Raw genomic sequence first — 17,804 nt, 5'->3', positions numbered from 1 at the left:
ATATGTGTCCCCGGTGTTCCAGGGAACTCACCGAGTGTCAGAAAACACAACCCTCTCTATCTTCCTCCATACCCAAATCTCTTAAAAAGGGGCTGCAACGGATCTGATACAGACTGATCCAGATTTGAACACTTCTATGACGTCACAGAAGTGGCGCTACGGCTATTGGGCCAACTCCACCAATCAGGAGGAGACAGCCACGGACATTGCCTTTCGAAAGCGCTGGAGACGCTGTAGTACATATACCAGGCCTGTAGATGGTGCTGTTCTCACTGAATCAGCAGCACCTGATCCAGGCACCCAAACCACATCGCGCCATGAAACATTACATGTTCAGTGGCCGGGCCCTATAACAAGTCTGTGTAACTAAAGGCCGCTACACACCAACCTGAGACCAAAGAACGCGTACCGAAAGCGTCCCGACTTTTATGTTCGCTACGTCGGCTAAGCCGCCCGCCTACGAACACATCGTAAAGACTTCAGTCGACGAGTGGCAATAACTGTCCTTACCAGCAGGCAGCGGTAGTGTGTATTCGTCATTCAAAAGAGGCAACAGCCAATCAGAGCGATTTCTTTGGCCGACTTTCTTTGGCCGATTCAACATGTTGAATCAGCCGCGGGAGGTGTGAAAATGTGCCGTAAAGCAACGACGGTGCGGATCACACCAACCTGAGTAAGGCGCCGCGAATGCCCGACTGCCTCTGACGGCCTCTGACTCCCAAAATCGGGTAGGTGTGTCAGGGCCTTAATCCCTGCCCTCTGAGCTGAGGAGAGCTGAGTGGGGGGGGGGGGGAAGAGAACACCCTCACACCCTCGACGACATGCTGGGAGAGTTAAAACCCCCCGTGAGTAGCCAAAGAAAAAGCAGCCCAAAAATCATCAGTTCTATTTTTTTTCTGTGTTATGTTGTACTATGACAACTGAAGATGAAGAGCAAGCACATTCCATGGTGTGGATTCTCCCAGAGACTGGAGGTTAGGCTTACTCCTCTATGTCTCAATGAAACCGTCCCGGCTCCAGAGACTGACTGAGGTTTTCTCTCCGCTGCAGATTCCACAAAGCCTCAGTGTGTTCATGATGAAAGCTTCAGGCTGTCTGAGCTGATGGCTGTGCTCTGTAAATGACGCCTTTGCTGTTTCCTAGGGGGTCTTCACTATCTCCACATAAGGGTAGAAGCTGTAGGGTGAACGTCACTTTGTGATTGTTCGCAGCAAGAGTAAAGAGGCTCAGTTAGCACCCCCTAGAGGCTGCAGTGTTCATTACATCACACAATTAGAAATAATTGAAAACCTTTTGTCAATTTCTTTGTTTTACTGGTAATGAGGCTTGAGAAATTCTAAGAAGAAAAGTTAATCACATAATATATATATTTTTTGCAACAGGGTTTGGGTACAAAAAGCAGGGTCAAAATTCCCACCAATATGTGTCCCCCACTGTATATTCCCTTTAAATATGTTCTTTTGATGATGTTATTAAAGCTGGGGAGGCAGTATACAGTATTTGGACGTCATTGTGCAAATATTCCTTCATAACCTTGTCAGTGTACAGAAACTTCTCCACCTCCAGGAGAGCAGACCACGCAATTTGAATTCAGCCCTCACAAACTCCAGTGCTTGGAGTCATAGTGGGCTGTTGCAGCACTGTATCTAACAAGTGTTATCACAAGATAGGATGGGCCTGGGCTCAGCTAGCATGCTAATTTCCTTAGATATCTATGGAACACATACTGTACATGTCTTCTACATAACGGCAATAATGTAAACTTTTCAAATTCTGTAGATTTCTCTGTTTAGAAACTTAATGTCTGACCATATCTCACACATTGCACCTTTAAAGTGAAAAGTTAATGATGTCGGCATGCACAGCACATGTGACTGATGTGAGTGAGGTTTTGGGATTACAAGCTACCCAAATGAATGGTGTATTACATGTTTAGGCGATCACACATCCCTCTGTGCCCTCTGTCTTCCTCCTGTCTCTGAGAGCTGTCTGAGATATACTCTGTCTGGAATGAAGCCCAAAGCTCTGCTCTGCTGACGTGACCGGACAAATTAGTGTTACTCCAGCTAATATATTCAAACTGCTGCCGAGCCGCTGCAGAGAACATTGAGAAGTATTAGAAATGATAGCCTTGACTGTCAGCGACGCTAACCACTCCTGAAAAGGTGACAGCACATTTGGCTGCTATTTGCTGCGGGAGAGAGAAAAAAAACACTTACAAGTTTAACTTTGGGGCATTTTGATCTTTAATTCATACGGGATGTGGAAAAACGTGTTTGGTCTATTCACTCTCAAAAGAGTCATTCTGACCAGATAAACATGCCATGGAGATCATCTCACGCCATCGGGCCTTCACCACTTTGATGATTTTATACTTTCTCAGTGCCAGTCGACTCATTGACAAACTATCCTTTCATAGAAAAGCCCAGGGAGGAACAACTCCGCACCACTCCCGTCCCACTCTCACGCACCCAAATGCTGAATATTTGAGGCGACTCTTGGATGTGTTTTATGCAGACAACATCTGACAGGCTTGAAATGAAGCCAAGGCAGATATGAAAGCCGGCACTGTCTGTCAAAACCATGAAATAATCAGCCCCCCCCCCCCCCCCCCCCCCATCCACCTCAGGGGCCCAGCTGAAAGTCATTAGTCCAACACAATGTGCTGTCTCTACAGTTAGTCTAAAAATATAATAATAGTAATAATACTTAGGAGAATTACCATAACTATCGGAGAGGATCTCAATTATCTGGTGCGTTTTCAGCCCACTGTGGCAGATTGCAGCGCGGTCACTGTCAGGGCTGAACTGTAGGAATATTTCGGGAAAATTGGTCAGCATTTATGTTCCAGCCTTGATTATAATAGCCAATGGCGATTACCCATCTCTAATCCTATTAACTTTGTTTGGATCATGGGATGAAAAACATAAAATATGAAAAGGACATTTCAGAAATCATTAAACTACATCCATATGCTTTCAGATTGTTATTTTTTTATTTTTGAAAAATGTAAGTAACAACTAAGCTAAGCAAGAGCTACATTGAAGAAAACAAACAGTAAGTTATAAATAAATTAAGGTTTTCTTATCTTCACATTTGTAGATATTGTGCAAGAAAATGTATTTAAGCAAATAAAGCAATTTATAGTGTAAATGCAAACACATAAAAGAAGAAAAAATTAAGAACTCCATATAAAAAAATCGATTCATCTGCAATATTATAAGCAAAAATAAAAAAACAAACTTACATAAAGTTTTAATATTTACACCAGACTAGCTTGTACTGAGTGCACTGAATGAACAGTATTTCTCCTGCAATACAATGTGAACAGAGAACTACATGTTGCACTGAAAGGTGACATTAGGACCTCATCTCCAACCGTTATTAAAGAGGACATATTATGCTCAATTTCAGGTTTATATTTTTTATATTAATTCTAAATCATTGAAGGATTAATATTTTTGAAACTTTCCAAAACCCTAGAAAAGCAAGGTAGTGTTAGAAAAAAAAAAGTAGTAGGAAGTTCAGCATTGTGCAGAGCAAGGATACTATTTCCAATAAAGAAAGCGATTTGGCTCTCTCAGGGAACAGAATTGTGAGACTGACCCCTAGGCTACTGATATTTTTGTCACATGACCTTTGTTAACAGGTTCCCCCGCTCAACTTTAAATTCAGATCATATTACAATGGGTTGAGAATTCATATAACAAGAAACTCTTATAAATATCAAGTTTAAAATAGTTACCATGTTTAAAACATAAAGCAATATGTTTTTATTTAGAAATCTAACATGGTACATTATGGCTGAGTGCTGTCCTTGTAATGTAACATGCTGGATTTAGTGTCTAACGGGATACAAATCATTCACTTGGCAGACAAACCATCTTAGTCCACATGTTATTCCAATGATCCTCGTGGTTGAGACAGGAACAACTCAAGAGAGCTGAGGGTCCACCTTTAATGTCATCACGATACAGACCCCGGAGTTGGTCGGCCGACAATAAATTACAGTCTAGCTTTGGTGGACGTACAGAGTGCTTCTGTAGAAGGTTAATGTCCACGTAAAACCTTTATTTTACTTCTGGGCTGTGCAGAAAAATAGCTCCTGTCTCCATAAAATCTCCCCGGGTGCCATAACACACTCCACACGGCGGTTTCAGGATTTATCTGCTGTTGAATACTTGAAAGGTTTCTTGCTGTGGTGTTGTAGTTTTTCGAGACCTGATCAAAAATATAGACTCAGACAAAAGAGGAAAAACGTGTGCATTCAGATTAAGGTTGGATTTCCCTCTGAGGGTTATGATGTCACTACTTAATTGCAATCATCCAGACAGGCATGATGATGTCAGGGAAGCCTTCCTGCTTTTCTACAGCCAGGACCTCGAGGCCGGCCTTGTTGATGATGCACCTCATGATGTCCAGGTGGCGGCTGATGCTGCTGTCGATTGGGTCCAGCTTGCAACCCTGCCGCGCCATATTATCCTTTATTATGATGACGCCGTTTGGATGCAGACTCTTCTTACAGCGCATCAGGAAGTTCATCAGGTCCTTGTCTGTTAGGTGGCCTAAGGAGAAAAACAGAAAGGATAATAACAATCCCCAAATGGTATACATCATAGTAGATAGAGTCAACAGCACTCTTCTGTGATGGAAACTCCTGAAGCAATGGAGACGAAACTCAGTGAGGCAATGGGAGAGCTGGGGCTTGATAGCAAAAACTGAAGATTTATTATGAAGTTAACGGCCGGAGAATTGACAAGACATGTGCTGCAGCCACGAGGTGACACAGTGGTTGACGGACAAATTCTGAAGAATCTTTCCCCAGTCCCGTGTATTTAGCTGGTTCTGAGAGAATAATCAACATTGTGAACAACAAGATAAAACAGGCAAAGCACAATAACACCTCTATCAGCTGACGCCAACAAGCAGGAATAGGGAGACAAAACAATGAGAGCACAGCAGCGCAAGGTTGCAGGCCTGTGCTCAGTGTACAAATTGATAAACTGGGTCAAAGTTATGGGCCTAGGAAAATATTTCCCCAGCCTCTTCCTTATGTATTGCTGACCTACTGCAGTCTTAAGAAAGGTAAGTCACAAGAGAAAAGATAATTCTTTTTTTTTTGGTATTTCCTCTCACAAATAGCAAACAAGGTCATGCATCCTCTGGAGGACCCTGAGACGTTTCCAGGCCTAATTTATGTATCCACTGAGAGTTTTCCTGCATTCATAACAGTGGTTGTACACCAAGCTCATTCCTGGTGCTCAGACACCTTGGGACATTGTGCCTGCCATGACCCATAATATTATTTTTTGTTCGACACTATCTGAAGCTTTTGAACAGAGGTGAGCAGTGGCGAGCCGTGACTTTTATACCTAAGGCCTCTCACCCCCACATCCCTCGAAAAAAAAGAAAAGAAAATAGTTATTACGTTACAACGTATACTTCAGCGGAATATCAAAACAACGGTCCGGGGTGCAAAACACATCAATGACAGCGACCCTCTACCACACAAAACAACACCTGTAAATAACCCAATTTGTGTTCTTTGAAATTGAAAAGGATATTGCATTGTGTTTGTTGCTTTCTTTGCAGTTGTTTATATGTCTTAATATAACTTCAGAAACACTTTTTGTTATATTCCATGGAATGCTCTTAACATCCCGATAGCAATGAATACATGAAATGCTTTGACAATAAATACATACAAAGATTTCATCTGTGCAAATTCTAGCGCACTCGAGCTGGTTTCTCCATTCTTACCTACCCTACCTTTTACATGTAAGTGTAATTTGGCTTGGCTTCCTATTTTGTAAGGACAAAAGCGAGTTTAAGCTGTTGACAGGAAGTTGTTGTTGCTATGGAAACAACGTCACGGAGAAAAGCTTCACAGCGGGCGGAACATGTCATAAAGTCTGCGATAATAAATCCCACCCATTTAGAGGGAAGATATGATTGGTCAATTGTACTGTTATTTGACATTACTCTCTCGTTGAGTTACTATAGTGGGCCCTCTGGGAATTCATAGCTGGACCACCAATCAGCTCCTGTCTTCACAGTAACTCGCAGAGACGAGCTTCTTTCATTTAACCCTTCACATTCCAACAGGAACTGAATAGGCAGATTTGAAGGATTTATTTCTTTGGAAATGTTATTTTAAATATAATTAAATACATTTATTTTGGTAAAACTAATGAAAAATATAACTAAAAAAATATTTAAAAAAAATATATGTATATATTTTTGTAATGTTTTTAAATATTATTTTGTAGAATATCTTAGGCCCTCAGAGAGGGCCGAGAGGGCCCTGGCGGCTCACCACTGGAGGTGAGGAATGGACCACAGATAAACTGGTAAATAAAAAGTCAGGCTCAGTTTCCTTTTAATCCTAAGAGTCCATATTTCTAACTGATGGGGTAATTGTGTTTCATAATTACAGAAGAGGAAGTGGTAGTGCCTAAATGATTCTGTCCGAGAGGAATAACTTTTTTTTGTAAATTGGATAATTAGTAGATTTTAACCTAAACAAGCTATCAATTGACCTACAGAGCTGCTGAAAACAAAACTCGGTGTGCTTTGGAATGCAGCGACTTGCGTCCAATACCATGTTGTGCTCTTTAAATAATAAGTTAGTAAAGAGATACAATCAACTGAGATACCTCTAATACTTACATGCCACCCACTGCATCCAGATGACGTCATATTTGTTTTTTGGAGGCGTGAAGTCTTGCAGGTTGTAGCAGTAGTAGGTCTCAATGCGGTCGGCATCATCGCCAAGGTACTCCTCGTGAGCATGGAGCAGGAAGTGCTCCATCATGTCCACCAGCTCCATTTTCTCAAACACAGGGAGGAGGACGCCTTTGCTCACACGGCCGATGCCTGAGCCACAGTCCAGGGCACACTGTGTGCCTGCCTTACCAGGACCCTGTGGGTAAACAAACGGTATTAAACATTCATAGTTGTATCCACGTTGTAGTATAAATCAACCTTATTTAGAGGCTTATTCAGAGGATAATATAATCTGTTACATTTCCAAATTAAGATTATTTTTAAGGAAACCACAACAAATATGTTTCATGTTTCACAGAAAACAAAAAGTACATTTAAATGTCAGTTTCCTTGTAGCATGTTATTACCATATCTTTAAATCAGGAATCTATACTTAATTTTCTGTTGCCAGATGTCAGGCATGTTCCCTCAAAAGCACCGAAAGCACAAACAAGTCGAGCTCAGTTCCTCAGGGCAACGAAACTATGAACTTCACCATGAAAGAAACAAAAAGTCACCTCACTTGAATCATGCTTGGTTTTCTTCCTTTTTCATTTGGTATTCTGACCTCACTCCAACCCCTCCACATCTTGGGCTGAAAGATGGGGCCCCGAGGAGCTCTGTGCTTGTTGCAGGAGGTTTCCTGGTTTCGGTGAATTACTGCCATATTGCTCAGTGCGTATGTAGCTCAGTTTAATCTGAATGTATTCTAAATCTTTTCCTTCCCCAACTTGTTTGAATGGCCCTGTCAACTTTAAACAGGAGCTGCTGACAGCCAGGGAGGAGGATGTGTAACTGAACACACATTTGCAGAAGAGGTGGTGGAAAATAGACAAACCTTTGGACACTTTATTTTGTATTTATTCATGTTAGGAAATAAACTCTACCTATTAGATGCAAACCAACAAAAAAAACACCAACCACTATAAGTCACAAATTTCCAAATGAAGTTCATCCCTTTAAAGAGAGATGGACCACACAAGTATAGGAAGTTGCAAACTCTATTATTTAAGAACATTCACTGTTTTAAAGCTCCTTAAAGACTACTTTTGTTTCACAAATGGATATGAATGCACAATAGTTTTTTCCTGAAGTATGGCAGTCGTGTTGTCTCTACGATTATTGGATTTCCAGCATCTGGCAGTGCTGCTGCCCACTGGCTTTAACATCATCCCAGTGCAGATGTCCAGACAGAAATTAACATGAACCAAAACACTTCTATAACAAAATTATGCATTATGCATTTCTGTCAATTTGTTGTCTAACTTTATTGGTTTTATACAATATTATACAATTACTTGTTTTCCTCCCACATTACAAGAATGGTGTAGTCAATAAGAAGAAGATCTTAAATATCAAAATGTTACGAAATACATTAGTGATAAAAGGCAGTTTGACAAAAACCTATATTTAGCATGTGCTGAAAAAGGCCATTCTTGACTAACAAAAGAAATACAGATGAACTACAAATCTTTCAGCTTTGAAATTAGGCCTTTGATTTGTAATTCATCCTGTTTGGAGATAAATGTGTTGTTTTATAACTATCATCAATTGTATTCTGACATTTTATAGACAACTTGATTGATGAAAATAACCAATAGTTGTGGCCCAGCCCAGTCGTAGTTTCTGAAATGACAGCTCAGCTAAACTTCCAATGTATGGTAATAGACTATCCCTGTAAGCAATCATGTTCTCGTGTCAGACAGAACTCTAACATCTAACATAAACATAAACAGTGTGCTGCATTGTATTAACCAGTAATGGTAAGATGTGTTTAATAGGGGCTTGTAGTGTTTAAAAGTAAAATGTAGCTACTTAGCCATCTGCAATTCCTTCAAAATATCCAATCTTAGCAGTTTATAATTAGAGCTTCTGTAAAACTGATCCTCTAAATAACCTTGTCCCTGGGCCAAACCCATTCCCCGGAATTAGCACTTGGGCTCTCCCAACATCTAAAAATACTTTAAGTTAACTCTGACATACATACATACATGCTCAAGATGCATGTGTGCAGGAATGGAGGAATGTTGTGACAAGTATAGGAAGCTGAAAATGATGACGTCATTTATATAAGTAAAGCTACACCTTTTAAGGACATATACTGAAGTACATTTAGTACAATTTTTGTTTTGTACAAATTAAACAAACAAGATATGTGAATAAGTGTAAATGAGTGAACGTATAAAAACTGACCCTAGCTTGTCTTGTTTTGTTTTGGTGTTTATGGGGCTGACATCAAGTCTGAGCTACTATTATAATCTGCACTGAGGCCTCGTCCCACGTGAAATTATTTCTATGCAGTAAGAAAGATTCCTCAAACATAATAGATTGTGATATATATTTTGTGATAGCTGCAACAGTGTTAATGGATTGGATACACACGTGCATAGTGTTTAGAAGTCGCAGTAAAGCCTTTATTATGTAGAAACAGCAAAGCAAATGTACTGTTGTTACTTTATCAGTTTAACAGATTTCTTTGAGACTCGAGAACTTGAACAAGAGTTGCTATCTTGTGACTCACCACAAACCTCTTCAGAAACTCACGGGAAGCCTCCAGATCCACGTTGCATATCTCCACAAAATCTCCCAGCATGCCCTCCTCCGAGGCGGGGACGTCCTCATAGAACTGCTGAGATCTGTAGTAAAACTGTTTCTCTCCTTTGATGATCTCACAGGTGACTGGAAACAGCTTCACTGTTAGGACACATGGACAGACAAAGAGAAGAGAGGCTGGATTCATATAATGAACAATGAAAAACTTTTCAGACAGATTCTAAATGGTACCTAACATGGTATATTGGTATGTTAGGTGACCTTTTAAAGAGTAAATAAAATCCAGGAGGAAAATAAAATGTGGTTTAATTTAGTCAGAAATGTGCTTGTTGCACATGTAAACAGCAGTGATGTCATGTTGTCCAGTACACCCTTACATCCAACCCATTCTCACGGCATTTCGTTTACGAAATGTAATCTATTGATTTGTGTTCACCAACACTATTTTCCCCTTTTTTTCGTGTCACACAGAACGATTTTAAGAGCAATGTATTTATATTGGTAGTATGTTTCGTGCCGGTGTTACAGTATAACTAGAGTCATGACAACTGGCGTCATTCTATTATTTTAGACAGATGTATCGGGGACGTGTACATTGAGGACTCATTGTTCAGTTACCAGGAAATAAACATTTAGATCGCCTCGTCTGTCGTTTACGTTCATCTTTTGCTATATCTGCCTCCATAGGATCACTTTGGTGCACATTCAGTACTCGTATGTGAAGTTGTGGGTGAGAGGTCGATATCGTGACGCTTACAGGGAGGTATCGAAAATTACAAAGCAGGTGACTGCGTGGATGCCTGTTCAAAACATTACAAACTTCAATAAATCATTTAAATTATATATTTGTGTCCGACTTTCATTTGTACATCGTTCTTAATGTGATGTATAGTAGCTTTGATAGCTGTCCATACCTTCAGAGAGCCTAAAAGTAAAACACAAGTTGTTTATTCACAGCCCGAAAGCAGCATTGAGATGACTAGATCATCTGTGACAAGTTGTGATCAGCTCAGATTAAATTGTGATATAAATTCTGTAGCTTGTTAATCAAATGTCATGCTCCGACACATCTTTTAGTGTAAACCAGACTCAGGGACCACGGAACTTAACTATCATGAAAGATAAGATAACGAAATATTACATTTACTGTTATATAACTCTATAGTTTAATGTTTGCAAAAAAAGTTGGACGTGAAACTGAACTTTGCTGTTCACAATCTCAAAGGAAATGTAGAATCATAATGTGATTACCACAGACTATAAATAAAGACATGCTGCACTTGTCTTCCACTCAGCTGTTACATGATATAAAATAACAAGCTCGATGATTCATCTCCGATTGTTATGCATTTACACACTTAAATGGCAGAAAGTTTATATTTCTGTGAACCTAAAAGGAGTTTACATTCCATTTAAGTATGTGTACTACAACACTTCTCTATTATAATATGGTGTCAATGACTACTGTGACATTAAGAGATTTAACAACTTCTTACACTATCCCAACCCTTCACTGCCTCAGTTCTGCAGATCTGAAATAAATCCAACAGAATGAACGCAGCATTTCCAAAGGCTTAAATGACACGTTCCTGGTGTAGAGGGGGTGGGAGGTGGTGGTCAAGGGGGAATATCAGTGCTCTTGTCAATTATCTCCAGGGGCTGAATTCATGACACCAAAGTGAAACATTAAGAGGGGGAACTCAGTTTCTAGCTGGACTTCCTCCACCATGCTAGAAACAACAAGATGGAGCAGGGAGCCACAAAGGGGACTGAATCGTTCAGCACCTGGAAGTCAGGCTGACAACAAGGTGTAGAAACAGACAGTTCATGCTATGACTTTCCTGGCGAGTGCCCATTGAGATGTTTGAGGATTTAGTCTCTGACATTAGGTTTGATTGCATGTCATGAGACACCTCAGGAAGTCTATCAGTGGAAGGGTAATTATAGAAACATTAAGACCAAGAAGGGGGGAAACCAGAGTGATGACATACACGTCTGCCAAGGAAGTGTCAATCCAGTGCCACCATGTTCTTTTATCTCGCACCTTTAAAGTGGACCAGCTACTTAGAAGACAAGACTCACTTTTGACCTTGGATCAGGCCTACATTTAACCCCAACGACATACCCTTTAACTTGTGTTCAATATAGCTAATTTAGGTTCACTACTTTTGCTTGACATGTTTTGGATGAAGACATAAGAAAGCTGAAATAAATATGTCTTTCAGTGCATCTAAAGCTGTCGCGGTTGTGAGTAAATAATCCCACTGCAACTGTCATGTATAGCACTGACTGACATGAGTTAGAGCTTTAATGCTTGGCATGCCATGCCATTAATGGTCCTTGTATCCCGTGAGTGTTAAGAAAATAAGAAGTCTTTGAGACAGAATGGCCAACTGGTCAGGATCTCCTATTTCTGCAGCCTAAGGACTCAAGATGGACAAATGCATAGTCGGCAAATGATTAGTTTTGACCTTCTTACGAAGGAGTGTTTGTTATAATATATGCGCACCAATATGTTTTGAATCCCCTGTTGTATTGAGGTTTGTCTTTCTCCTTCAATAAAGGCCGATTTTACAGCATTACCCCATTTAATTCTAGCTTTTTAGAGGCGTTATTGTGCACCTGACACTGAACCCGTTTTATTTTAAATTCTGCACACATCTTGATGCTAAGCTTACAATTTATTTTACCAATGACTGCTTGTTTTTATATTCTTATTCAACTGTTGCTCAGAGGCATATTTGTCTCTTTGGCCTTTAATTGTCAGTCTGGTTGAACCATTGTAAAATACAGCACACCCTTCTCCACAGTGGCGACTCGTCATTAGGAGCAGGCGCAGCCCCACCTACTGTCAGCAGAAATTAATTAAAATAATAATTCCAAAAATATATATAAAATATGTTAAAATATATTTTAAGATCATGTTTAGTCGTCTGATTCGTCTCTACATTGCTGCTTCGGACTGCGTTCTTCCGATTAGTGTCCACAGTGTGCCTATTGAGCCGTATTGAGCTGTGTTGAGCCGTGTTGAGCGATGTGGGGCAAGCTCTGATCTAGCCCCTCTCTCTGCTGTCAAAATGAATGGGTGCTGTAAAAACTACACTGCGCATACTCATTGCGTCTTTTTGTATTCAATGTGTGAGGCAAAAAAATAATCACAAGTGGGGCAAAGTGATGGCAACCCCACCAAAACGTCATCTCATAATTCAGAGCTGATTGGCTGTAAGTATGTGTGCCATGAAAAGTGTTCTTGTGAAGAGGAGACGAGAGAGAGCAGCGTATAGCGATTAAAAACTGTAAAACGCAAAATAAATGAATGAAGTTGACCATCTACTTCAGCAGTTCATTTTATGTCATATCTTTTGTTGATCTTCTGTGTTTTGCCAAGATGCTATTGCTCTGCTGGATCGATTGATATTGCGACCTCGGTGATGAGTGTCTGTGTTTTCCTTATTTTTACAGTCTATGGTGTTTTAATGCTGAAACATTACGCTTGTTGTTATTGTTAAGTATTGCTTTTTGATGGTTTACTCCATGTTCTAAGGTGCATTACAATAACATCCCCATGCTGTGTACGTAAATGTATGCGCTCACAGTGTTGCTCTGTGTTGCTCTGTGTTCTTCATTCAAGGCTTCTGACAGTAGTCATTTGACACTCCCCCCCCCCTCTCTCTATCTTAACCATGGATAGCCTACAGCTATTTGTTTAAAAAAGCTTAAAAAAGCACCAGAAGCTTAAATATAAGTTGTTCGTGCCCCACCACTTTTGTATAAAAACGCCACTGCTTCTCCATGATCAAAAGCAAGAAAGACCAGTCAAGTATACAAAAGCCGTCTGACTGAAACCAACCATGCCCTTGTGATAAACAACTTTTAGATGGTATTGCTTGTTATACAGCATGCATTCACTAGCAAATGCTGGAAAATATGATTTCTCCTGGTGTACTTCAAAGTAGGAGCAAAAAAACATGCAGTATAAAGAATACAGTAATGAACAAATACAACTCAGCAACGCATCAGACATTACAGTCATTGTGTGATACACAACCTATGTTACTAGATTTTGTTTCTCATTTAGTTGGAATGCTGACACAGCATTCCAACTATCTGTTATGCTACGTACGAAATTCTTTATTATTCCGCCGGGTTATTTTGCGGTGCTTCTTCTCCCACATTGAACATCGCAGAAACTCCGTTCAAACATCAAAACGTTCAGCTCGGTCGGGAATCAATGGCGATTACTTTTATCCTTCATAACTTTCATAATTCCAGAGATACATCCCATAATACATCCAATTTTTAACATGGAAGTCAATGGAGAACTCTACAGACTTCAAAAATCTTCATGCAACTTCAACTGCTAACTGCTCCTTCATACTTTCACTCAGAAACCTCATTCCAACTTTAAAATGTCACACATCTTTCTGACATTATTCGTGTAACACAACTTTTAAATCGGACGCGTACTTTTAGAGGTATTAAACATTGTTCAGACCTTGGTAAAGAGGCCTTCTTCCGATTTTAGAGTGCGTAATGTCACAGCTAGAGTGGAGGACAGATTTAATTTTGCCTTCATATTTTCTTTTAAACCTGCCATAATTCCCAAACCCTACATTCCTGAGACATGATTTTTCATGACGAACGTAGGAAAACACCTCGTAGCTTGAAAGATAAACAAAAAATTAAGCAAAATAATTAAACAAAATGCCTCTTGACTTAATTTCAGTGAAAATGCTGCAAATGGCCCAAAACTTCACAGGTTTGGTAACAATGCAGCCATCTACGCATCTAAGCGTATTATGGGATGTCATCAAATGCCGTTGACATGGCGACAGATCATTCACCATCAAGTTAGTTCAAACGTTTGCAGTTCAAATATTCTGCTGCTTTTCCAAGCCTTTTTACTTTCTTTTCTTCTCTCATCACACATTCAAGCCCCCAGTGTTCATGTATCATTTCAATCTAAATTCTTCACTTTCTTCTTACACATTACATTTCAGCGTAGCAGTTTAACGTCAGGTTTTCAGCATAAAGCATTCCCACTAGCAATTTCTTCAGGAATTGCATTCTACATGAAACACTCTGGTTCTGCCAACAGGTCCTTCAAAGCTTAGTAATAAGCATGCGGTGTCTCATTTATATAAACAGAGTTGTGCTATCAGGAGGAGTTACATGCTGGAAGTATTGTTTGACAGTTTGCTCAGTGAAAGTGTGCAGCTTCCTAATGTCTTGTCATCACAGAGAGGTAGCCAGCTTTGAAACCTTGGAGTGCAGAACCCAACATACAGTATGTGATCACTGACCATAACAGCACCATAGTTGAAGAACTAGATGGAAAGATACAATGTCGTTCATTAACTAAGAGTAAAATGTTTATGTTGTCAAACTTTGTTGTCCTTGTTTTGAGCTATATGTTTATTCGTAAGTACATTTTGAGCAAAGAAATACTGGAATGAATTGCTTGCATTACTCAGTTAATAAAGCTGATGATGGGTATGGTCTGTAGCATGTCAGGAGAGATTATAGATTGGCTATTCCAGTGATTTATTAGCGTAGGAAACCCCTACACTCATAATCAGTCCCTATGTTTTATGGTAACCATTGATTTCCATTTTTTCTACAATATGCAAATCAACTTCAGACAGGTGATCTTTTTCAGTGTACATCTGGTCTGATTTGATTTGTCTCAATCTTCGTGGCATAAAGCATCTTTGAGCGTTAGGAAAAACACTATAAAAATCCCATGTTTTATTATTATTATTGTTCTAAATGGAGTATACAGCTTTCCAATCAGGAACCCACTTTTTAAATGCATTACCTTGTGATGAATATGCGATTCGACTCATTTGAAACAATTTGTTTCCTGAAATACAAGTTTAAAGCCAACACATATCTTTTTGAAGGAAAACCTTTGAGAAACTGTTGAAAATAAACTACTTTTACTGCATATGGTGTACTTACAATGTATCAATACAATGTAAAGTGACTTGTACTCAACCAAAACATGCAAAACCTCTGGCATGCTCGTTCAGCCTTGCACGATCCTAAATGGAGTCAAGGATGTACAGTAGATCTTGACTGTTTGACTGTGAAGCTGGTGAGTGGCCCTTCTTCTTACCAACAGGAATCTTCTCCATCAGGTACAGGTAGCTGGCAAAGAACTCACTCCTCAGCGAGTGGTGCAAGTGGAAGGACATGCTGTGGCGACACATGGTTTCATCCGTCTCTTTCCAGCGGTCCCTGAATGCCTGGTGAGCGGCCTTGTACTCGAATGAGCCCGTATCTTCCCCTACAACTGCAGACTCCATTTTGGCTGGATGTGGCCTTGCAGCACCTCACAGAGCAGTACTGTTATCCAGAAGGTGCTTGACTTGGCAATGGTAGAGACTAACACCGTGTGTTTCAGTGCCTGTTTGCGACTCTGTTTCTTCAGCTGCTGCTATATCTGTCTAGCTGAGTGTTCAACACGTCTCTGCCAGCCTTCAAGCGATCGGCGGAGATCTTTTTCACGGGGCGGTGCTCAGGAAGCCCTGCCACATGTACAGATCACCTGCTAGGGACACTGACTGAGTACAAGTCGGGGAGGGGGGGGGCTGTCACATTTTCTGTCTCAGGACAAACAGAGGCGACTGAATTTCAGGCTTCAAATTCCACCCGCACATGAGAGTTCATACAAGGCCTTGTTGCCATCAGAGTTGGGTAACGCGTTACTGTAATAATATTACTTTTGTCGGTAACTGAGTTGTTATAATTCAGTAATCACACTACAGTTACTAACATTGCCCCGACGCGCGTTACTTCGTTACTTTTATACAATAATCACACTCACTGACAGACAAGAGGGGTTTCCGCCGCAGGTTTGTATACATGTAGGCCTGTACGCGATTTGCGCGTCCACATCTCCACGTGCAGTGCTGCATAAACATAATAATAATAATAATAATAATAATACATTAAATGTATAAAGCGCTTTTCCTGGTGCTCAAAGCGCTTAACATTGCTGAGTCTTTTCATCTGTAAACTTCCTCAACGGGGCCGCTCGCTCTCTTTTCTTGATTGCCCTCTCACGGGTGAACAGTTCAATGTCCCGCTTCATTGTAGGAATTCTGCCATGTCTCTACCACTTTAGTTTGACCATCTCTGTTACTAAGTTATGGAAAACTAAATAAATAAGTAATTTGATACCTTACCGTTACTGCGGTCATTCATAAAGAATGATAAGAATAAGAATAATGTGTCTTGAACTGGTTTCATTCATTAGTGTCTTTACGTTTCACAGACTGTTAGCTTGTTGTTGTAGGCTGGTAGCCTATTTTATTAAAGAGCATATCAAAAGAAAGACTTGTGTTATGTCTTTCTTAATGCAATAGTAATTGGGGGTGCAAGTGGAGTCTCGCGGAGGCAAAACTGTGGCGCGCTTACACTGTAGGTGCGCCGCAGTCTGCGTGATCTGCCTGTAGGGAGGGGCGGGCCGGCCCTGCGAGTAAAGTAATGAGGAAAGTAACGAGTAAAGTAACGAGTTACTTTATGTAGACAGTAACGAAGTAGTGTAATATATTACTTTTTTAAAATGTAATATGTAATATGTAATATATTACTTTTTTTTAGTAACGACCCCATCTCTGCATGTAATGTGGCCATAAAATTAGCAGCGTCTTCTCATGTTTGTATACATTATGGCTCCTGTGTTGTCCTATGTCCTAGTACTTTTTCATAAACCAAAGAAGTACAGAGAGTACGCCGTGGGCTCCAAGTCAGCTTATTCTTTTGGTACACAGACAAAACTCAACGTGTAATTTTTCCACCCATTTATATTAATAATGTAGAATGAAGACATTTTGGTTGGTTACAAACATGCACTTAAATAGGTTGTGGTTCATTTCCTAATCCAAGCAAAGACCGGTAGCCAAACATATTTCTAAGTTGTTGGGAGTTAAGTGCTGCTGTGGGACAAAACTTTAGTTTTGCAAGTCTCAACTTAAATGTAATAGGTAAAAGCTAAATGATCAGCATTATTACAATGGCTCAGGCTCTAGTACCAGTTAAGCTCCTACATTTTTGAAATTTCTAAATTGAATATTTTTAATATTGAGTCTTTACATTTGAACATCCAATCACAATTGTTTGTTCAATGTAATTGGTTAATAAAACATTAGTGCAATTAAGCTTCTTTGCTACATTTTGGTCAAGCTTCACAGTCACGACAAACTCTTACTTTGCAGAACTGGTGTTTGTTTTTCTTTCTTTCAAAATGGTTGCAATCTTTCATCTCAACACTTCTAAACATCTAAATGTGTCTCAGTGGTTTAAGTAGCCGTTTGTGGTTCCCATTGACTTAACATACGAATAGACAGCTTTACAGATGAGGTATTTAAACCTCAATGACTGCAGGTGTCTGTTTTGCAGAGTAGGAAAGGGGTTCTCTAAAATTGTGTGCATATTTTCTACAGATGAAAAACAAGCTATTTACATTGAAGCACATTCAG

The 17,804-nt window shown here is 39.9% G+C and overlaps 1 protein-coding gene across 1 annotated transcript; it reads right to left on the bottom strand.

The window, feature by feature from the left end:
- Nucleotides 1-2,973: 2,973 nt before the first annotated feature.
- ntmt2 (N-terminal Xaa-Pro-Lys N-methyltransferase) lies at nucleotides 2,974-15,871 on the bottom strand. Its single transcript, XM_079654363.1, has 4 exons — nucleotides 15,437-15,871; nucleotides 9,287-9,459; nucleotides 6,670-6,922; nucleotides 2,974-4,565 (listed from the first exon to the last, which is right to left on the bottom strand). The coding sequence occupies exons 1-4, from the start codon at nucleotides 15,624-15,626 to the stop codon at nucleotides 4,309-4,311; spliced, it is 873 nt and encodes a 290-aa protein (XP_079510489.1). The 5' UTR covers nucleotides 15,627-15,871; the 3' UTR covers nucleotides 2,974-4,308.
- Nucleotides 15,872-17,804: the final 1,933 nt, after the last annotated feature.

Source organism: Notothenia rossii (genome assembly GCF_949606895.1).
Source record: "Notothenia rossii genome assembly, chromosome: 1".
NCBI lineage: Eukaryota > Metazoa > Chordata > Actinopteri > Perciformes > Nototheniidae > Notothenia > Notothenia rossii.
Note: the sequence above shows the minus strand (reverse complement) of the source record. Positions and strands in the feature narration are given on the sequence as shown.